The following is a 22,831-nucleotide window of genomic DNA, read 5'->3' as shown; positions in this document are numbered from 1 at the left end:
CTTGGCTCCGAAGCCTCCGACCTGCCCAGCTGGGATGCAGAGGTATGAGGGAAGACAGGTTTGAAAAGTGGACTTTGACCCGATCTGGTTACCGTAACCGGATCCCCAGGGACCGGCCCCTGTCAGGGACTGGCCCGGCGGGCTCCCCCGAGGAGGCGACTCCAAGCCCGGGCACAAAGGGGCGCAAAGCAGCCGAGACAAAAGGGCCCAGCCAAGTCGCGGTGGGCGGAGAGGGCGAGCCTGAGCGAGGCGCGCCGCAGGCGGAGAAGCCAAGGCAGACGGTTGTGGGAGGGCGGAGGAGGAGGCGGCGGCCACCGCCCGCCCCGCCCTGGCTCGAAGCGACCACGGCCCGGCCGTTACCCCGGCCCGGCCGTTACCCCGGCCCGCACCGCCACCCTCTCGCGGAGCTGAAAGCGTGGCCCGAGACTACCAGGCGCCCGCAGCCCGACTCCGTGCACTTTCCGCTCACTTTCCCTTGCTTGCCGAACTCACCCGGGGCGTCGCCGCCGCCTCCTCAGCCTCCACGGTGGTTTCCCCCGGAAATCCTACCTGGCCTGCTGGCCGCCAGGCTGCAGCCAGAGACTTCGGCCCCCGGGGAGGGGGGTGGGGTGGGGGGTGGAAAGGGAGTCGGCGGGACAGTGAGGGGTAGGAAGTGCCGCCGCGGGGGCTCATGGGACTTGTAGTTCCAGGAGGGGCCAGCTGTGCCGCCGTCCGGACAAAATGGCGGGAACCTCTCACCCTTAGTTCTGGGCGGTCGGTCCCACACGGCCTCTCTGGGCATGCGCCGCCCCTTCTTGTAAAACAGCTTGGGCACCTTTCCTGCTATGGAGGAGGGCAAAGGTCTTTGGACTTGGGAGGAGAGAGTTCAATGTTGGGCTTCAGGGAGTGCCTAAGGAGGGAGCTGATGAAGGTGTGGTTATAGAAATCTGTGTCCAGTCCCTGTCTTGCTAAAGTTCAGTTATAATCTCCGCAAAGGAAAAAACTACTGAGGGCCAGTTACTGAAGTGCAGTAAACTTAGAAGCAAGTTACCCTCAATTTTGTGCATAAGGAAGAAACCCAGGAATCATTTTTTATCTCCTTCAGCCTATTAAGTCCAGTCATTTTACATCCCAGTTCCTTACCAGTTTTTCCACTACCACCTTTCCAAGGGGAGGCACCATCACCTTTCCAAGTTTCTCTAGTTTCAGGCCTCCAGGCAGTCACCCTCCAAACACCTTCCTTCCCGCTGCCAGAGGATCTTTCTAAATGCCAAACACATTGCGTCACAACCCAAGTTAGACCTAAGTGTAAAACCTAAAGCCACAAAACTTTTAGAGGAAAACACAGGAGGAAATCCATGTGACTTTAAAACACACAATCCATAAAGGAGAAAAACTGATAAGCTGCACATCATCAAAATTAACACTTTTGCTCTTTAAAACTCGGTTATGAAAATGAAAAGCTGCAGACCTGGATGAAACAGCAGCAAAACCTATAGCCAACAAAGGACTAGTATCTAGAACACACAAAGAACTCTTTCAACTCAAGACAAACAACCTAGTTAAAAAAAAGCAAAAAAAAATTGAACAGAGACACTTTACCAAAGACGATAAATGTATGGCAAATAAACACGTAAAAGATGTTAAGGAGGGCTTCCCTGGTGGCTCAGTGGTTTAGAATCTGCCTGCCAATTCAAGGGACATGGGTTCGAGCCCTGGCCCTGGAAGATCCCACATGCTGTGGAGCAGCTAGGCCCATGAGCCACAACTACTGAGCCTGCGCTCTAGAGCCCACGAGCCACAACTACTGAAGGCTGTGCACCTAGAGCCTGTGCTCTGCGACAAGAGAAGCCACCGCAATGAGAAGCCCACGCACCGCATCGAAGAGTAGCCCCCGTTCACCGCAACTAGAGAAAGCCCGCATGCAGCAATGAAGACCCAACGCAGCCAAAAATAAAATAAATGAATTTATTTAAAAAAAAGATGTTAAGGAAATGCAAATTAAAACCACGATAAGATAACATTACACACCCACTGGATTGGCTAACATAAAATAGACTGGCACTATCAAGTGTTAGCGAGAATGTAGAGCAATGGGAATTCTCACTCATTGCTGGCTGGATTGTTAAGATGCTACAACCACTCTGGGAAACAGTTTGGCAATTTCTTTAAAAATTAAATATATACCTACCATATGGCCAACCATTTACTGACTATAGGTATTTACCCAAGACAAATGAAAGCATACATCTGCACAAGACTTGAACATGAAAGTTCATAGCAGTTTTGTTACTAGCCAAAGACTGGAAACAACTCAAATGTTCTTCACAATGCAAATGGATATTTCCACAATGGAATACTCTTCCGTAATAAAAAGGAATGAGCTACTAATACATGTAACATCATGATGAATCTTAAAATAATTATACCGAGTGAAAGCAGTCAGACAGGGACTTCCCTGGTGGCACAGTGGTTAAGAATGAGCTTGCCAATGCAGGGGACACGGGTTCGAGCCCTGGTCCGGGAAGATCCAACATGCCGTGGAGCAACAAAGCCCATGTGCCACAACTACTGAGCCTGTGCTCTTAGAGCCCGTGAGCCACAACTACTAAAGCCCGCGCATCACCACAGTGAGAAGCCCGAGCACCACGACAAAGAGTAGCCCCTGCTCGCCGCAACTAGAGAAAGCCCGTGCGCAGCAACGTAGACCCAACGCAGCCAAAAATAAATAAATAAATAGATATTAAAAAAAAAAAAAAGTCAGACATAAAAGAGTATATCCTCTATGATTGCATTTACATAAATTCTAAGAATTATCGTGACAAAAGCAGATCGAGTGGTTGCCTGGGGACCAACAAGGCAGAAGCATGACAGGGAGGGATAATAAAGGGAATGAGGAGGAACTGCCCCGGTGGTCCAGTGGTTAAGACTCTGCGCTTCCACTACAGGGGGTGTGGGTTCCATCCCCAGCTGGGGAACTAAGATCCCCAAAAGTAAAAATAATAATAATAAATAAAGGGGATGAGGAAACTTTTGGGGTGACAGATGTCAACTGAAAAAAGAAATACACAACCTAAAAATTGAGAGTTATGTTTTATTTGGTGTACAAAACTGAAGACTTAAGCCCGGGACACAACATCTCAGATAACTCTGAGAGGCTGCTCTGAAGAGGCAAGGGGAGAGCCAGGATATATAGGAGTTTTTGTAACAAAGACCAGGTAGTAGGAACATCAAAAGATTATGGTTAATTAAAGAAAACCAGATGTCTCAAGTTAAGGAATTTAGCACTTTTCTATATATGGGGAGATGAAAGAGTCCTGGGCTCACTGAAATCATTCCTTTGGTATGCACCTCAGGTATCTGGGGCCAGCATCCTGTGCTTTCTCATCCTGAGTTTCCTCAGCATGCTAGATGGCGGGCATCCTGTTTCTATCCTGAGTTCCCTCGGGGCTCACCATCCAGGAGGCTGTAATGTGATGGTTTGATGGCTGCAACATCCTTTGTTTACTGATATGGCAAGTAATATTTTTCATTCACACAATAACACAGTAATTAATTGTGTTAATTATCTTGATTGTGCTTATGGTTTCAAGGTTTGTGCTTATGGTTTTCGCTGCAGCGTGGCAAAAACAAAAAAAATAAAAAAAATCAAAACTCATCAAACTACACACTTTAAATATACGCTGTTTATTGTTTGCCATTTATACTCCACTAAACCTGAAAAATAATATAGTCAAAAAATTGTCCAGTGATTAAGACTTCAAGCTCCCAATGCAAGGGGCCTGGGTTCCATCCCTGGTCGGGGAACTAGATCCTGCATGCCACAACTAAGAGTTCGCCTGCTGCAGCTAAAGGATCCTGCATGCTGCAACAAAGATCCAGTGTGCTGAAACTAAGACCTGGTGCAGCCAAAATAAATAAATAAATAAATAAATAAATAAATTTAAAACATTGTTTTAAAAAAAGAAAGAAAATTCTTCAATGGCTTCCTAGTACCCTAGGAAAAAAGCAAAAATCACTGCATAGAAGCTCTAACTGTGAAGCTTCAATATCGTCTATGAGGAAGGGGACTAATAGGGATGGCAATTGTGAAATTCCAGGTAACTAATAATGGTGGTAACAGTAGTAGCAGCAGTAAAGTAGTAATAATAAAACTGCTGGGGCTTCCCTGGTGGTCCAGTGGTTAAGAATCCGCCTTCCGGGCCTCCCTGGTGGCGCAGTGGTTGAGAGTCCGCCTGCCGATGCAGGGGATACGGGTTCGTGCCCCGGTCTGGGAGGATCCCATATGCCGCGGAGCGGCTGGGCCCGTGAGCCATGGCTGCTGAGCCTGTGCGTCCGGAGCCTGTGCTCCGCAACGGGAGAGGCCACAACAGTGAGAGGCCCGCGTACAGAAAAAAAAAAAAAAAAAAAAAAAAAGAATCCGCCTTCCAATGCAGGGGAAGCGGGTTCGAGCTCTGGTCTGGGAACTAAGATCTCACATACCACGGGGCAACTAAGCCCGTGCTGTGCAACTACTGAGCCCTTGCACTCTGGAGACTGCCCGCCACAACCAGTGAGAAGCCCGCATGCTGCAATGAAAGATCCCACGTGCCGCAACTAAGACCCAATGAAACCAAAAAAACCCCAAACAAACAAAAAACAAACAACTGCTACTTTTTCTTGAACATCTGCCACGAACCAGGTATTTTACATATGTCTTAATTAGGACTCCCCCCAGAAAACAGAACCAAGACAACTACTAGTTGCAGGTAATTTACTTGGAATGTGATCCCAGGGATTTAATGTGAAAGTACAGGGTAAAATAGGGAAGGAAGAAAGGCCAACACAAAAGATGCATTACCAGGTTGTTCACTGCTGTGGGTACCTGGGGCTAGATCCTACCAAAGCCATCTGAGGATTTCCTAGAATGCTTCTCAGCATGGTCCATCTAAGGACTGCCACGAAGAAGCATGTATCCATTGACTCCCATCCCCCATTGTTTAGGATGGCCCAGGGGCATCAACTCCCCTCCCACTTCTGGGTAGGCTCCCACTGTACTGTTTTCTGCAGCTTCATCTAGAATCTAAGATAAGGCTGAGATGACAGAAGGCAAAAGAGGTCCCACACCATCCCTTGCAAGACTCAGATTTGCCCATGCTCTACATTCGATCCAGTCTATCACCTAGTCTTCAGTAATGGCTGGCTACAATCTCAGTGGTGCTCATAATTCTTTGCAAAATGTACATTGTGCCATATGCCTTTTGTGCCCTATAACACACTATACTCAACCATATGGATGATTCTCACAAATAATATTAAGTGAAAGAAGCCAGACCAAGTAGTGTATACTGTATGATTTCACATAAATAAAACATAAAGCAGGCAAAAATAGTCTGTTGAAAGTTGGGATAGCAGCTACCCTTCCAAGTGGAAGAACAGTGTCTGGAAGAGGGTGAAAGGACATTTTCTAAATGCTGGTAATACTCTGGTTTTTTTTTTTTTTTTGCGGTACGCAGGCCTCTCACTACTGTGGCCTCTCCCATTGCGGAGCACAGGCTCCGGACGCGCAGGTTCCACGGCCGTGGCTCACGGGCCCAGCCGCTCCGCGGCATGTAGGATCTTCCCGGATCGAGGCACGAACCCGTGTCCCCTGCATCGGCAGGCGGACTCTCAACCACTGCGCCACCTGGGAAGCCCAATACTCTGATTTTTGATCTGGGTGCTGGTTACATGAGTATATTCAGTTTGTAAAAATTAATCAGTGGGGTATGTATAATTTTCTGCATATGTATGATACTCCTGATATAATTTTTAGCTGGAAGGTGGCCTCTCTTGGTCTTCTGAGAGACCAATTAACCGTAAAGACTATTTCTAACTGTTAATATTTCTGGATTTGGGGCTTTGGGGCACTACTGGAACATAATGTTAATTTAACAGCACAGCCTTTGGCAATAGAGAGTTGTTCTGTCTCTTTCTGTGTGCAATTGGCTAAGTTATTTAAACTTGTTAAGATTCAGTCTCCATACTCCTGTATCTCTTCAGATCGAATAAATTTTTCACCTTTTACTAAAAAAAAAAAATTTAGTTTTCTCGTTGTACCATAGGAAACATAATAGTACCTAATATATAGGTTGGTGTGAGAATTAAAATAACCCATAAGGTACCCAGCACTGTACCTGGTTTAATGCTCAAAAAATATTAATAGGGCTTCCCTGGTGGTGCAGTGGTTGAGAATCTGCCTGCTAATGCAGGGGACACGGGTTCGAGCCCTGGTCTGGGAGGATCCCACATGCCGCGGAGCAACTAGGCCCGTGAGCCACAACTACTGAGCCTGCGTGTCTGGAGCCTGTGCTCCGCAACAAGAGAGGCCACGATAGTGAGAGGCCCGTGCACCGCGATGAAGAGTGGCCCCCGCTCGCCGCAACTAGAGAAAGCCCTCGTACAGAAACAAAGACCCAATGCAGCAAAAATAAAAAATTTAATTAATAAACTCCTACCTCCAACATCTTAAAAAAAAAAAAAGAATCAGGGGAACTTAAGGAGTTTTTTTTTTAATTAATAATAACTGTTATGGTAGGCAATATTAGTCTTCATCTTTCTATTTTTTTTAAGCTTCCAAGTTTTCAACAATGAACATTGACACAGGCTGCAGGTACAGGAATGTTCATTGTAGCACTGTTTGAAATGGAAAAAAAAATGGGGACAATCTAAATATCCATCTACTGGATAATGGGCAAATTAATTGTGATATATTCATAATATAGAATAATTCAAAGCAGTTAAAATGAATAAACTCAAGCTACTGGTTATCAACATGGATAAAACAAAATGTTGAGGGGGGGGAAAAGCTGTAGAAGGATAGATACAGCTTGATACCATGTATATAAAATTTTACAACGTGCCAAACAACACTATGTACTGTTTAAAGGTTCATATATACATTGTAAAAATATAAAATCATGTGTGGAAATAAAATATTCAGGTAGGTGATTGCTTCTTGAGGAGGAAGGAAAAGATTGGGTGAAAGGGAGGATACATTGTGGTTAACACATCTCTCTTATTTTTTTTCTTAAAAAAAAACTAAGGAAATAAGGCAAAAGGTTAAGATTTGACAAAGTTGGTAAAAGGTACTTGGATGTTACATAAACCTCTTTCTATCTGCTTCTTGAAATAGTTCTCTGTTTTAAAAAAAGGCAAGCATGGAGCAGAGCAGTGTGCAAAATACTTTTTTTCTGTAAGGAAAAACAATTTATTTATATCAACAACTGCTATTATGCCAACCTGAAATCAATGGCTTTGGTGGGGAAGTGAAGTATAGGGTTTTGTTTGTGGGGTTTTTTGGTGGCGCCGTGTGGCTTATGGGATCTTAGTACCCCAACCAGGGATTGAACCCTGTAAATTTCATTCTTTTTGGTGTTCAGCTCTATGAGACAAATGCATATACCTGTGTAACCACCACCATAATCATTTAGGTAAGAACTGTTCCATCACCCCGGAATATTCCCTTGTGCTATCTTTTGTAGTCAGCCCCTCCTCCTCACCCAACCCATGGCATCTACTGATCTGTTTTCTGTTCCTATAATTTGGGTTTTTCCAGAAAGTCATATAAATGGAATAAAAAACAAATAGCTTTCTGAGTCTGGCTACTTTCACTTAGAATAATGCATGTGCGATTCATCCATGTTGTCTCATGTCTCAGTATTTTGTTCCTTTCTACTGCTGAATAGTATTCCATTGCAGTGATGTACCATGGTTTGTTTTTCCATTTACCAGTTTTAGGGCATTGGGATGGTTTTCAGTTTTTGTTGACTGTGAATAAAGCTCCTATAAACATTTGTATACAGATTTTTGTGTAAACACAGGTTTTTATTTCTTTCAGGTAAAGAACTAGGCATGGGATTGCTGAGTTGTATGGTAAATGTATGTCCAACATTATTAAAAAAACAAAAAAACAACCAAACTCTTTAACAAAGTGTTCACACCATTTTGCATTTCCACCAGCAAGAATTGAGAGCGCCACTTGCTCTGCATGCTTATCAGCATTTGGAATTTTCAGTTTTTTTGAAAATTATTAGTATTTGTTTTCAGCCATTCCAACATGTGTGTAGTGGTATCTCAGCAAAATCTGCATTTCCCTAATGCATAACAACATTCAGCCTCTTTTTTTTTGGCCTTGCAGCATGCCAGGCAGGCTCACCAGGGAAATCCCTATCTGTACATCTTCTTTAGTGAAGTATTTTTATTAGTCTTGTGCCCCTTTTATTAAAATTTATTTATTTGGCTGCATTGGGTCTTAGTTGTGGCATGCAGGATCTTTGTTGCAGCGCGCGGACTTCTCTCTGGTTGCGTGCAAGGGCTCTAGAGCACGCGGGCTGAGTTGCCCTGAGGCACGTGGGAATCTTAGTTCCCTGACCAGGGATCAAACCCAGGCCCCCTGCATTGGAAGGTGGATTCTTAACCACTGGACCACCAGGGACGTCCCATGCCCATTCTTTTACTGGGTTATTTTCTTATTATTGAGTTGTGAGAGCTCTTCATATATTCTAGGTACAAGACCTTTATCAGATATGCAATTTGCAAATGTTTTCTCCCAGTCTGTGGTTTGTCTTTTCATTCCCTTAATAATATCTTTCACAGAGCAGAATTTTAAAATTTTGATAAAGTCCAATTTGTCCTCCCCCCCCCTTTGTGAATCATGTCATATCTGAGAAATCTTTGCCTAACCTGAGATCACAAAATGTTCCCTCTAAGTTTTCTTCTGGAACTTTATAGTTTTAGGTTATCATTTATTTTTTTCAAAGGACAGATGCATATTCTCTTATATCCATATTCTATACCTGGAAGAATACACAAGCTTTTCTCTGGGGTGGGAAAATCATGTGATTTGAACGTGATAGAGAAAGTGACTCTAAACTGTATACCCTTTTGTGCTATTGAATTTTTTCTTAAATGTACACATACTGTACCTTAAAAACAAAAACAAAATAGGGAATTTTTTTAAAAAGCTAAGATCTCAGGACTTCCCTGGGGGTGCAGTGGCTAAGACTCTGCACTCCCAATGCAGGGGGCCTGGGTTCAATCCCTGGTTAGGGAACTAGATCCCACATGCCCAACGAAAGATCCTGAGTGCCTCAGCTAAGACCTGATGCAGCCAAATAAATAGATAAATAAATATTAAGAAAAAAAAAGCTAAGATCTCAATATGTGTTGGGGACAACTGAAACCCAGTTCCACCTAACACAGCTTAAAATCACCACGATGGTTGCTGGACTGAATGACTTCACCATAGTTTCAAATCCTGAGATCTTTTCTTTCACAAACTGTGAAGGGCTCCCAAATCCTGGCAGTCCTTACTGGGCTGAGAACCAAGTCCAATTAACTGGCAAAGAATTAACTGGGCCAATCACTCAGTAAAATGCAAATGAGTGAGTCTGACTATATAAAGCTTCCTTAACCTTTCTTTGAACATTGCAGAATTGAGGCTGTGGATGTTGCTGCCACCTGCAGGCCACATCTGTCAACAGCAGGTTCATGGAAATAACCCACGGGGATCCCTCTCTCAAATGAGTCCTCTGTGGGACTCTGGATTGGAGAAACAGGGACTTATACATTTTTCTCTTTGTCCGTCAGACCACTACTCTGCCACAAACACAAACTGGTGATAGGAGTTCCTAAATATGGGGACTGTGGTCTGAGATTGTCTGGGTTTGAATCCTGGCTCTTGGGTAAATCAGATACCAGTCTATACCTCAGGTTCCTCATCTATGAAGTGGAGATAATAGTAGCTCCTTTGAATACATGTGAGGATTGAATCAGATCATTTAAAGTGTGTAGCTGGGGCTTCCCTGGTGGTGCAGTGGTTAAGAATCCGCCTGCCGATGCAGGGAACACGGGTTCGAGCCCTGGTCCGGGAAGATCCCACACGTCGTGGAGCAACTAAGCCCGTGCGCCACAACTACTGAGCCTGTGCTCTAAAGCCCACGTGCCACAACTACTGAAGCCTGCGTGCCTAAAGCCCGTGCTCCACAACAAGAGAAGCCACCACAATTAGAAGCCTGTGCACAGCAACGAAGAGTAGCCCCTGCTACTATAAAATAAATTTATAAAGTGTGTAGCACACTGCCTGGCACTTAGTGAGCACACAACCAATATTAAGAGTTGTTGTTAGGCAAACCTGCAGAAGCCTCTCCCATTCTAAACTGACAAATTGGTTTTTTTGGTAAATAATTACTTTTAAAAATAAATAAATTTATTTATTTATTTATTTTTGGCTGCATTGGGTCTTCGTTGCTGCACACGGGCTTTCTCTAGTTGCAGCGAGCGGGGGTTTCTCTTCGTTGCGGTGCACGGGCTTCTCATTGCGGTGGCTTCTCTTGTTGCGGAGCACGGGCTTTAGGCACGCATGCTTCAGTAGTTGTGGCAGGAGGGCTCAGTAGTTGTGGCTCACGGGCTCTAGAGCGCAGGCTTGGTAGTTGTGGCGCATGGGCTTAGTTGCTCCGAGGCATGTGGGATCTTCCCGGACCAGGGCTCGAACCCATATCCCCTGCAATGGCAGGCGGATTCTTAACCACTGCGTCACCAGGGAAGTCCCTGACAAATTGTTTCTTGACACACGGTAGTGCAAGAAACTACTGTGTGTCAAGAAAAGACCTTTAATACCTGGCTGCACCACCTACAACCTGTGACCTTGGGCAAGTGTCTTAACCCCTCTGAACTCTATTGGCCTCACAGGTGGTTTTGGATATTACATGAACTCATCTATGTAAAGCACCAACCACAGTGCCTGGCATGGAGTGGACAGTTAATAAATAGAGTGATGATTAACACAGGAATAGTTACCAAGTATAGCCAAAGGTTGAACAGCTCAGGTTGCAAACAGGCAGGCCACAGGTGGTCACTAACCTACAGATATTTTGGTTGGCCCTCAGTGTGTTACAAGTTTTAAATTACTTGCCAGCATTAAAAACAGAAATTTCACATGTAAGTCGATTCTTAACTTCTGTTTTATAATGTGAAGCTCTGACTATGTATCACACCAGATCTACAAGGAAGATGGCATATAACAGAGAAATCTAATTTCTTTCAAGGGAGCCATGTAGTGCTCCCTGAAGAAGTGATACTGAAGCTGAAACATGAAGGTTGAGTAGGGGTTAGCCTAATAGAGTGGGGACGATGCTCCCAGCAGAGGAAGTGGCAGGTCTAAAAGCCTTGATTCAGGGAGATTAGTGCCTCCAGGGCACTTCAGGAAAGTCTGGTGGCTGGAGGACAGTGAAGGGAAAGGTGGGAAGAAGATGAAGCTCCAGTTAGCACCTTAAGGATTTTGGACTTTATCATGAGGATGAATGTAGTTCAAGGCTGGAAGCTGGGAGGTAGCCAACAGGTAGTTGGTAGCCAACAAACTGAGGGGCTAGACAGGGTCAGATGGATTAGGGTCATGGGTCAACAGTGAGCAGCTGAGAAAGCAGAGGAGTACTAGGGCATTATAGGATTCCTATCTAGAAACTCTGGGCATACACAGGATAGCCTGTCAGGTGTGGTCTGGCAAAGGGCAGACTTTACAAAGACCAAGCTAAGCAGGACGCCAGGGTGAATTTCTTATGTTTATTTATTATTATTATTATTATTATTATTTGCGGTACGCGGGCCTCTCACTGTTGTGGCCCCTCCTGTTGCGGAGCACAGGCTCCGGATGCGCAGGCTCAGCGGCCATGGCTCACGGGCCCAGCCGCTCCACGGCATGTGTGATCTTCCCAGACCGGGGCACGAACCCGTGTCCCCTGCATCGGCAGGCGGACTCTCAACCACTGCGCCACCAGGGAAGCCCTCTTATGTTTATTTTAATAGTGGAAAAATGAGGAGAATTAAGATTTGGCTAAGGACATATGTCAAACGCGATACAGAACTAGATTCACAACACCAATCTCTAATTTGCTGCTTTTCTCACTATATTAGTTTTCTCAAGGTGAATAAACTCAGCACCAATACTGTGTTGTTGATAATTATATAGGTCATTTATTGAGAGCTTGCTAAATGTTAGGCTCTGTGTTTATGTGTATTATTATCTCATTATTTCATTCAGTTAACAAATATAGTCCACCCAAAATATTATGTATCAAGGGACTGTTAGGCACTGGAGACACAGGAATGAATGAGACAGACACCATCCCTATCCTGTGGAAGCTCACAATCCAGAAAGGAATTGAGTAGCTGAAGAAGTAATTACAAAGGGTAATTGGCAGACACCGTAGTGAGAGTACAACAGTGAACCCAACCTATCATGGGTGGCAGGGAAGGCTTTCTGGAAAAAGCGACAGTCAAGCCGAAAAGGCAGGAGTGAAACTCAGGGGAACACTGTTCCAGGAAAAGAGAACAGCACATGGAAGGCACTAGTCTCACCATAACCTGATGAAACAGGCGCTATGATTATCCCCTTTTCACAGATGAGAAAACTGAGGTTCTAAGAGAGATAAAGTAACTGACCCACTAGACAGTGCTGGAGTCGGGATGTAAGCCTGGATCTACCAAGACCAAAGCTCATTCTCTTAGCTGCTAAACTAGATATTTCTATTAGTTTTTATGTTCCTTCAAAGGGTCATGTGAGTGGAATGGAATATTAACTGAGATGCCTGCAATGCAGGAAGTTGAAATAATGGCTTACAAACTACGCAAGCATGTCTGTGTCAGGTTTAGCTGTCTGTTTTGGAATGACAGCTATTTAGTGACACAGCTCCTGTCCTAATGTCTGAATAGATGTTCAGTTCAACTGAATATGGTTCAACAGCAATGTACTGAGTGACTACTGTGTGCTAGGAATGGTGCCAGGCATTGTCAGAGTTACAGAGATAATGAGAAAAGTTTCCAGGTACTAAAGATCATGTTAATCACTAACAAATTTATAGATTTTTTGTTTGTTTGTTTTGTTTGTTTTTGTGGCCGCGTGGCATGTGGGGTCTTAGTTCCCTGACCAGTGTTCGAACCCATGCCCCCTGTAGTGGAAACACAAAGTCTAACCACTGGACCGCCAGGGAAGTCCCAGTCACTAACAAATTTAAAAAGGTAAACACCAGGGCTTCCCTGGTGGCACAGTGGTTAAGAATCCGCCTGCCAATGCAGGGGACAAGGGTTCTAGCCCTGGTCCGGGAAGATCCCACATGCTGCGGAGCAACTAAGCCCGTGCGCCACAACTACTGAGCCTGCGCTCTAGAGCCTGTGAGCCACAACTACTGAGCTGGCGTGCCACAACTACTGAAGCCCACGCGCCTAGAGCCTGAGCTCCAAAACAAGAGAAGCCACCACAGTGAGAAGCCCACGCACCACAAAGAAGAGTAGCCCCCGCTCGCCACAACTAGAGAAAGCCCGCGCGCAGCAATGAAGACCCAACACAGCCAATAAAACCAAAAAAAGTTAAATAACAAAGCCATAATCCTGGCAGTTGGAAACCATAGGTAACTTATCATAATAGCTGCCAAGTTTTGAGCGTTAACTACGTGCCAAGCACTGCATGAGGCACCTTAATGAAATTAAAAATGATCATAACTAAAAACTAAAAGCCCACACTGTGAGACTGTGTAGAGGAGTTTACATGTATTATCTCTTTTAACCCATGTTCATTCTATAAAGCTAATATCATAGTATTGATATTAATATTGCCCATTTACAGATGAGGAAACTGAGCTTTAGAAATTTTTGCCTGAAATCCCAGCGCTAATTTTTGCCTGAGATCCCAGCGCTAGTAAATGGAAGAGCTAGTAAATTTTTGCCTGAGATCCCAGCGCTAGTAAATGGAAGAGCTATAAGCCAAACCCAGGTCTGCCTGACTCCAAAACTTGGGCTCTAGACCACTGCACCACACCATCTCTGAAAGGAGAGTCAGCTTGAAAAAATCCAGGGGAATGTGGTACATATCCAGACAGAAGAAATAAATATAGGTGCTTTTAAAACCCTCTAGGGGAGTAAAGAAACAGGGGGAAAAAATAAAACAAAACAATGTATCTAGTCATTAAACACTAGTTAACCTCTGAATAGAGAGTCCACCCCAAATATTTATACTGCTCTTTTCTGTCACTTCATTGTGCTTAAATTTGCCTCTAGAATTATCTTTAAATATAATTAGTAGCTAAAGCTGAGAATTTTTGGTATCAAGATATACCTCTTTTAATTCTTTTTTTTAAATTAATTAATTAATTTATTTATTTTTGGCTGCGTTGGGTCTTTGTTGCTGCAGGCAGGCTTTATCTAGTTGTGGTGAGCTGGGGCTACTCTTTGTTGGGGTGCGTGGGCTTCTCATTGTAGTGGCTTCTCTTGTTGCGGAGCATGGGCTCCAGGCGCGTGGGCTTCAGTAGTTGTGGCATGCGGGCTCAGTAGTTGTGGCTCATGGGCTCCAGAGCACAGGCTCAGTAGTTGTGGCGCATGGGCTTAGTTGCTCTGCGGCATGTGGGATCTTCCTGGACCAGGGCTCAAACCCGTGTCCACTGCATTGCAGGTGGATTCTCAACCACTGCGCCACCAGGGAAGTCCCTCCTTTAATTCTTGTTTTACATCTCTGTGCGAAAGAAAAGAAACAATTTCATAAAAGTCAGTGTCAAGCAAATAAGTGACCCCCATTAAGGATGGGGTACAAGCTGTGCTGTGCTTTGTAAACTGGGAGAAAAAAATCCCTTGCAGCAGGCAGCCATCAGCTGTGGGACATATGAACATCCTGTCTCCGTGATTATTTGTGGTTGTGGGCAGGGAGGTATGCAGCCTCATTCCAGACGTTCAGATGTAGCCAGAAGTGAAATCCATGTAGCTAAGGAAGTGCCCAGAATTGGCTCTGTGACACATGGACTGGGAAGATCATTGTTGTGTTCAAACATATGGATGTTTGCGTTCCTATCTGCTTATTTACCCTTTGTCCCAACATAAAAGGCAAAAAATGAAACTAATACTTACCTAGTGCCACTTTTGTTTGTTTGTTTTTTTGGCTGCGCCCCACGGCATGTGGGATCTTAGTTCCCTGACCAAGGATAGAACTCAAGCCCCCTGCACTGGAAGCATGGAGTCTTAACCACTGGATCGCCAGGGAAGTCTCTACCTAGTGCCACTTTGAATATGATATGTTAATGTCTCTTAACAATTTATTTAATACTGTAGAAATGAGTTCAAAGAGGTAGAACATATAGCAGCTTCTATCACAGCAACTATAACAAATTATTTATTACAATTATCATATTACTAAAACAATAATGATAGCTTCCATTTATTGAGTGCACACTCTGTGCCAGGAACTGTACAGGGCACTTATACATTATTTCATGTAATCTTCACAAAAACCCTATGGTATAAGGACTATCAACCATTTTACAGAAAAAGAAACAGACATTCAGAAGGTTAAGCAACTTCCCAAGGTCACACAGAGAGCAAATGGCATCTGTTTCTTTGTCCATCTCCCCACCGATTACTGTGAATCTCTTGAGGGCAAGAACTGCGTCTTACTCATCTCTGTATTCCTAGTCTCTAACACTGTGTCTGGCATAAAGCAGGCAGAATTCAGTACATATTTTTGAATAAATGAAAGAACAAACAATATTTCCCCAGATAAGCAGCAGCGCTACCATTGGGATTTAGGTCTTTTGTCTTTAAGTCTGGTGTGCTTTCCACAATTACAGATGCCTACCTAAATCAGGATCCTGATTAATCACTCACATGCCTCTTTTTACTCTGGAAATTCCTATTAGACACTTTCCATATGAGTGTGATAGAGTGATTCCACTTCTAGGTCTTTATCATACAGAAATACTAACACATATCTATAAGGATATATTACTAGAGTGCTTACTACTGGTATTTCAGGAAAAAATTTGAAAAAAAAATGTCCATCCATGGAAGAGTGATTAAATGGAACATCGATTCTATGGAATATCATATAACTTCAAAGAGAGTAAGGTAGATCTCTTTCTACTAATGCAGAAGAATGGACACAAGATTGTATTAAGTAGAACAAGCAGGTTTTGGAATATTAAGTATGGTTTAGTGTGCATAATAATAATCCTGTCTTCCACATTTATTGCACACCTTGTTTCAGGCCCTCTGTGAAGTGTGTTATATGTATTACCATATTTCACTGAACCTAAGATAATTGTTTACTGAATGTTTACAAGATACTTGGACCTGTGTTAACATTCTGACTCCAGAGATATAAAAATCTGGAAGGAATTTGTTTCTTAAAAACAATTAAGTACGGTATTTTGCTTAATCTTCACAACAGTATAAAGTAGATACCATCATTTCTCCCATTTTGCTGATGAAGCACAGAGAAATCCAAGTAAATTGCCTGTGTGTAAATAGTAGAATGTGGTATAATTCCATAAAAACAAAAACATAAACAAAACAAAAAAATTAAAGAGTTCTGGATAAAGACAGTGAATATAATTTCTCATGCATGTAATTTTCCTTTCCACTTCCTCCCCTCCCAGTCCCATCGCACTAAAACTTCAGTAAAGGATTATTTTAAAGAATAAGGAAAGGGAGAGGGGGTAATAAATACAACAGAATTTTGCAGGTGAGAAAGCAAATGAATGAGTGTTAAAAGGCCTGGCAGGGGCTTCCCTGGTGGCGCAGTGGTTGAGAGTCCTCCTGCTGATGCAGGGGACCCAGGTTCGTGCCCCGGTCCGGGAAGATCCCACATGCCGCGGAGCGGCTGGGCCCGTGAGCCATGGCCGCTGGGCCTGCGCGTCCGGAGCCTGTGCTCCGCAACGGGAGAGGCCACAACAGTGAGAGGCCCGCGTACCGCAAAAAAAAAAAAAAGGCCTGGTAGACCCAAGAATGTGGAATCTGGACCAGAAACTGGAGAAAGCTGAGAAGCAGCCTGGATATGTTCAAGAATTAACCAATGGTATCCCTGGAGGTGGGGGTGAAGAACAGCTAAAATAAGAAGGACTAGTTGAAGGTCAGTTGGCTTCCCTCACGGTACCCTCTAGGTGACTGCCCCTCCTCCACCTCAGTAGAAGTATGGAGGGTATTCTCTTGAGAGAGCAAAATAATCTCTGGAGTAATACAGGTCACCAGGAACAGTTAAGAGCATCATACCGAAAAAGAGGCAATCAGTAGACTTTTTCCACACTCTGCTCCCGGAATTCTGGTAGACAACCTTTACCTCCTGGGAAGATGTATCTTCTTCTTTGGGGAAAATGAAGCCCAATATGAAAGATGTAAAGATAATGGCACTGAGGTCTTCCAGCTAATGGTCCCTCATGGTCATTGGTTCATGGACAAACGACCTCATGGTCAATGATTCTCCCCTTCATGCACAGAGTTTCTAATCAGCTTTTAGTCCCCCACTTTTATTCATGAGCAGAAAGCCAAGGATTATGGGACACAAGGATTTCCTCTAACAGGAAAGAAAGAGATGAAAACAAAGAGAAGAAAGACACTTGGAAGAAACTGAGACAATGCAGCGAAAATAATTTTTTTTTTTTTTTTGCGGTACGCGGACCTCTCACTGCTGCGGCCTCTCCTGCTGCGGAGCACAGGCTCTGGACGCGCAGGCTCAGCGGCCACGGCCCACGGGCCCAGCCACTCCACGGCATGCAGGATCGTCCTGTACTGGGGCACAAACCCGCGTCCCCCGCATCGGCAGGCGGACTCCCAACCACTGCACCACCAGGGAAGCCCGAGAAGATAAAATTTTTAAAACTATCATGCATAGCTTCAACTAGAAGAAAAGATATCTGAATATATCTACTGAGGCTGCGTGCCACAACTGCTGAAGCCCGCATGCCTAGAGCCCATGCTCTGCAACAAGAGAAGACTTTACTTCTAGTGCATTCTTTCATAAGACATGGCCACCAAAACTAGAGGGCAAAAAAAGATAGAGAAAGTTATGGAGTAGATGATAAAAGTTCTCATCACAAGGGAAAAAAATTGTGCAGTGATGGATGTTAACTAGACTTACTGTGATGATTTTGAATATATACATATATTGAATCATTATGTTGTACACCTGAATTAATACAATGTTATATGTCAGTTAAATCTACAGTTTTTTTTTAGAAAAGAGAAAGAAAGTTATGGGATTCAGGAAACAGGAGAGTCAACAAAGGAGAGAAGCAAAGAGAATTCCCAAGTGGCTGTAAGGAACATTCTAGGATGACAACTGTGCTCCAGACATAGCATCTGGATGCCACATATCCAGATTGGAGCACTATGACTCAAGAGAGAGACACACTGAAGACTGTTGCATTCAAGAACTCTGCTGCTCTTGTATCCTCTTTTGTGTCTGCCTCAAAGTAACAGAACAATCCCTCAAAATCTAAGTTGTAACAAAGTGGAGTGTATTTCAAAGAGTAGAAGATGATGTGATATATATATATATATATATATATATATATATATATATGAATATTACTCAGCCATAAAAAGAATGAAATAATGCCATTTGCAGCAACATGGATGGACCTAGAGATTATCATCTAAGTGAAGTAAGCCAGACAGAGGAAGACAAATATCATATGATATCGCTTATATGTGGAATCTAACCAAAAAAATGATACAAATGAGCTTACATACAAAACAGAAATAGACCCAGAGACATAGAAAACAAATTTATAGTTACTAAAGGGGAAAGGGGGGGGAATAAATTAGGAGACTGGGATTAATATATACATACTACTATATATAAAATAGGTAACCAATGAGGACCTACTGTACAGCACAGAGAAATATACTCAATATTTTGTAATAACCTATAACGGAAAAGAATCTGAAAAAGAATATATATGTATATATGACTGAATCTCTTTGCTATATACAGGGAAAAGAATCTGAAAAAGAATATATATATATATATATATATATATATATATATATAATGACTGAATCACTTTGCTGTACACCTGAAACTAGCACAATATTGTAAATCAACTCTACTGAGAAAAAAAAAGAGTAGAAGAGACCCTGCTCTACTTTGTCACATATTTGTCCCCTGGACCCCAGTGTAGCTCTGCATGAGAACTGGAATGGAACAGGAAAAAGCTTTAACCTACAACCCCTTTCTCTACATGAATCTGATACAGACATGTCCTCAAGGCTTGCACTGGGACTAATGTCATACACAGACATCAGGCTGTCTTCCCTATGCAAGCATTTCTCTTCTTCCTCATCACTATAGACCTCCATCCCCACCCCAATAAACTAATGCAAGTAATAAGAGCAGGACTGCACAGCAAGTGAGCCTTGAGAAGATATGCCTGAAGTCAGACAACCTAGGTTAAAATCTAGTTCTACCTCTCACAGCTGTGACCTTGGCCATGTTTCTCCATGAGTCTCAGTTTCCTTACCAGTAAAATGAAGATAATAAGGTCTGTCTCAAAAGATTGTTGAAAGAGTTTAAGATGCGACAGTTTTTGCGTTTTTTTAGCACAGTGCCCAGAACACAGTAAGTGCTTAATAAATGGTTAACATTGATTATTACCTGTAGGCCACCTATCTTATCGGGTACATCTAATAAGGACTGAATTTCAGGAGTGGTCCCAGTTTAAGGTCAGTCTGGGGCCCACAACAGTATTATGCCTGCTTCTTTAAAAACAGGACACACCTTATACGTACAAATGAATGTTGTTTACTTCAAGTTGTCATCACCTTGGAGGCAGTGCACTTATTCCAGGGATGCTTCCACTCTCCAGAACATTTTTGGGGTACCCAATTTAGAAATTTCTTCAGGGTCTATAACACATTCTTCTGAATATCCTCATCAGTAGGAAATCTTCATCTTCTGTAAAGATAAATTCAATGTTTGAAATAATCAGAAGTTGGTGAATAAATAGGGTACAGGGGAAGATGAAGTAAGACTAACTTTCTTATATAGCTTTTACATGGATTTTATCCTTTTATTTTATTTTTGGCAGCGCGGCTTGTGGGATCTTAGCTCCCCAACCAGGGACTGAACCCGTGCCCTCAGCAGTGAAAGTGTGGAGTTCTAACCACTGGACTGCCAGGGAATTCCCAAGGATTTTATCCATTTAAAAGAAACTGATTTTTAAAAGATAAAAGCAATAAAGTCCAATTAGGGCTTCCCTGGTGGCACAGTGGTTAAGAATCCGCCTGCCAATGCAGGGGACACAGGTTCGAGCCCCGGTCCAAGAAGATCCCACATGCCACGGAGCAACTAAGCCCGTGAGCCACAACTACTGAGCCCATGAGTCGCAACTACTGAAGCCCACGCGCCTAGAGCCTGTGCTCCGCAACAAGAGAAGCCACCACAATGAGGAGCCCGCACACTACAATGAAGACCCAACGCAGCCAAAAATAAAATAAATAAATAAAATTATTTTAAAAAAGAAGTCCAATTAGACTACTAAAACAAAAAAGAAAATTACCCATAGCTTACAATACAACTGCTATCATTTTGGTGCATTTTCCTTATCTTTCCTTAATATACAGTTTAAAAAATAGTAGTAATAGTGTACATATCATTTGTAACATGCTAACCTAATTTAAATTATTTCATAAGCATATTTTCATGTTGCTGTAGAGTCCTCATAATAATATTTTTAATGGCTGCATAATATTTCATCAAATGGATATGGCAGAATTTACTTAACCACTTCTCTTTTGCTGAACATTTAGGTTGTTTTAAGTGTTTTATTATGAAATATATGTACTTTTCCTCAAATTTTTGCTTATTTCCTCAGCCTGGATTACCAGAAGTGGGAATGTTGGATCAAAGGGTATGAGGATTTGATGGTTCTTGATAGTTACTTCCAAATTGTTTTCTGGTAGGTTTTCACTAATTTATAATGCCAAGGAAACAGTAGAATACCCATGTCACTGCATCTAAAACAAGAACTTGGTATCACAATTTTAATAAGTTAGGAGCTAGAAAAATATTTCATATGAACCAATTTTAAAGTCAAGTGGTTTGGGGCTTCCCTGGTGGTGCAGTGGTTAAGAATCCACCTGCCAATGCAGGGGACATGGGTTTGAGCCCTAGTCTGGGAAGATCCCACATACTGTGGAGCAATTAAGCCCGTGCACCACAACTACTGAGCCTGCGAGCCACAGATACTGAGCCTGAGTGCCACAACTACTGAGCCCGCATGCCTAGAGCTGGTGCTCCACAAGAGAAGCCACTGCAATGAGAAGCCCGCGCACCGCAAGGAAGAGTAGCCCCCCTGCTGGCCGCAACCAGAGAAAAGCCCACGCAGCAATGAAGACCCAACACAGCCAAAAAAAAAAAGCAGAGCACAGACAGGGTGGAAAATTCCAGATACCCATTACTCCCCTACGAAAGCAATGATCTCTTACTCTTTTTTTTAACTATTATTACTTTTCAGTTACATAAGAAATATACATTCATCGTTTAAAAAAAAAAAGGCAGGCAGAAACAATAAAAAGTACAGCTTATTTCCAACACCAAGCAAAGACCATTAACATTTTGAAGTATTTACCCTCACACCATTTTCTCTATAGAATATGTTTTATAAAAAATAGCACACCAGGGAATTCCCTGGTGGTCCAGTGGTTAGGACTCTGTGCTTCCACTGCAGGGGACACAATTTCTTTCTTTTCTTTTTTTTTTTTTCAGGGTATTAAGGCAAACAGGGCCACCTAGAATCTTTATTCAAACGGGAATCAGCACTTGGACAGAAATCACAAAACTTTCTCTTGCAAGTGCTAAGCCACGGCCCCTCCCCACGGCCATCTGCCCATAGCAATTACCCCTGTCTGCTCTCCAGCTTCACGGCCCTTGCCCTGCCTGCCCTGGCTGAGCCAGAACTCCTGACCCATCATAGGAGGGGGCGGGAGGGCCACAGGAGCTCAGCTTCTGCACACCCAGGTGGACCATGGCCTACTGGCTAAGCAGGCACTGCATCCTCCCTGGTGCCCTCTGAGGTCTCAGCCTCTGGCAGCATCAGATCTGAGCCAAGCTGAGCCTCCTGAGGACGGTGGGGATGGGGGCTTCTGGGGGAGTCGAGGGAAGGAGGGCCAGGGCTGGGGAAAGGTGCCTTCCAGCTCCCGGCCCCCACCTAGTGCAGAGGCCCAGAGGCCTGACTCTCCTGATCTTGCCCCAGCATCCCCTCCGCAGAAGGTCAGTATATCTTCTGCCGACTGGGTAGAATGGCCTCTTTGATGAAGGAGAAGACAACCAGGATCCCTAAGCGTTTGCCCCGCTTGCCTTTGGTGAAGTAATTGGAGACCACATCATCTCCAGGCTGCATGGTGGCAGGCAGGACGTTCTCCCCAGCCAACGGTGACACAAAGAACGCAGACGGGATTATCCACAGACAGAAAGTGAAATAGGCCAGGACCTCTGAGAAAGGATAATATTCCTCTGCAAAAAAACTGAAACGCTAGGTAATGATTCACCACCACTAGCCCGCATGACAGGATGAAGTTAGGCGAGGTGAGCATGATGAAGGGGAAGGTCTGGAGGAGGCCAAAGTAGACCAGGTAGACCAGGAAGAGGCCATGCCAATCATGTAGGTGGGGAAGCGCTCAAAAACGTAGAGGCCAATTAGCACAGCTGTGGAGAACCAGACCCTATATTCTATGATCCTGCTTGTGGCCACTGTGTATTCTTCTATCAATTCCGCCAGGTAATAGAGTCCGGCTGCGATGGCCAGCGTGATGAAGGCCACCTGGATGAAGAGCGGCAGCCAGCTCAGCACATACATGAACCACGTGGCGCCCTCGCCCCGGCCGCCCGCCCCCCGACAGCCGGGACGGGCCTCCGACACGGAGCCGCCGCCACTGCCGCCGCGTTCCCGCCCCCGGGACACAGTTTCGATACCCGGTTGGGGAACTAAGATCCGGCAAGGTGTGGGGGGAAAAAATATATATATATATATATATGGCATACCATACACGTTGTTTTTAAACTTTTTTTCCCCCCACA

General features: G+C 43.9%; 1 protein-coding gene and 1 pseudogene across 6 annotated transcripts in view; both read right to left on the bottom strand.

Annotated features, from left to right (window-relative positions):
• The window catches only part of PHACTR4 (phosphatase and actin regulator 4), a 111,214-nt gene extending 110,483 nt beyond the window's left edge, over positions 1–731 (bottom strand). For 2 of the 5 annotated variants that reach the window (XM_082614532.1, XM_082614524.1), the window contains exon 1: positions 493–581. Coding sequence is in view for 1 of the 5 variants with exons in the window: in XM_082614523.1 (XP_082470649.1) it covers positions 493–672 (180 nt within the window). In the remaining 4 variants the exon portion in view is untranslated. Of the gene's footprint in view, positions 1–492 lie in introns of all 5 variants that reach the window. The other 3 variants (XM_082614523.1, XM_082614528.1, XM_082614529.1) reach the window with 3 other exon arrangements.
• Positions 732–21,882: 21,151 nt separating this feature from the next.
• LOC309799577 (protein TEX261-like) lies at positions 21,883–22,610 on the bottom strand (annotated as a pseudogene). The gene has a single exon. The product of its transcript is annotated as a protein TEX261-like (transcript).
• Positions 22,611–22,831: the final 221 nt, after the last annotated feature.

The sequence above is a fragment of the Mesoplodon mirus genome (assembly GCF_964341445.2).
Source record: "Mesoplodon mirus genome assembly, chromosome: 3".
In the NCBI taxonomy this organism is placed as follows: Eukaryota; Metazoa; Chordata; class Mammalia; order Artiodactyla; family Ziphiidae; genus Mesoplodon; species Mesoplodon mirus.
The sequence above is the reverse complement of the archived record's forward strand: the minus strand, read 5'-3'. Positions and strand labels throughout refer to the sequence as shown.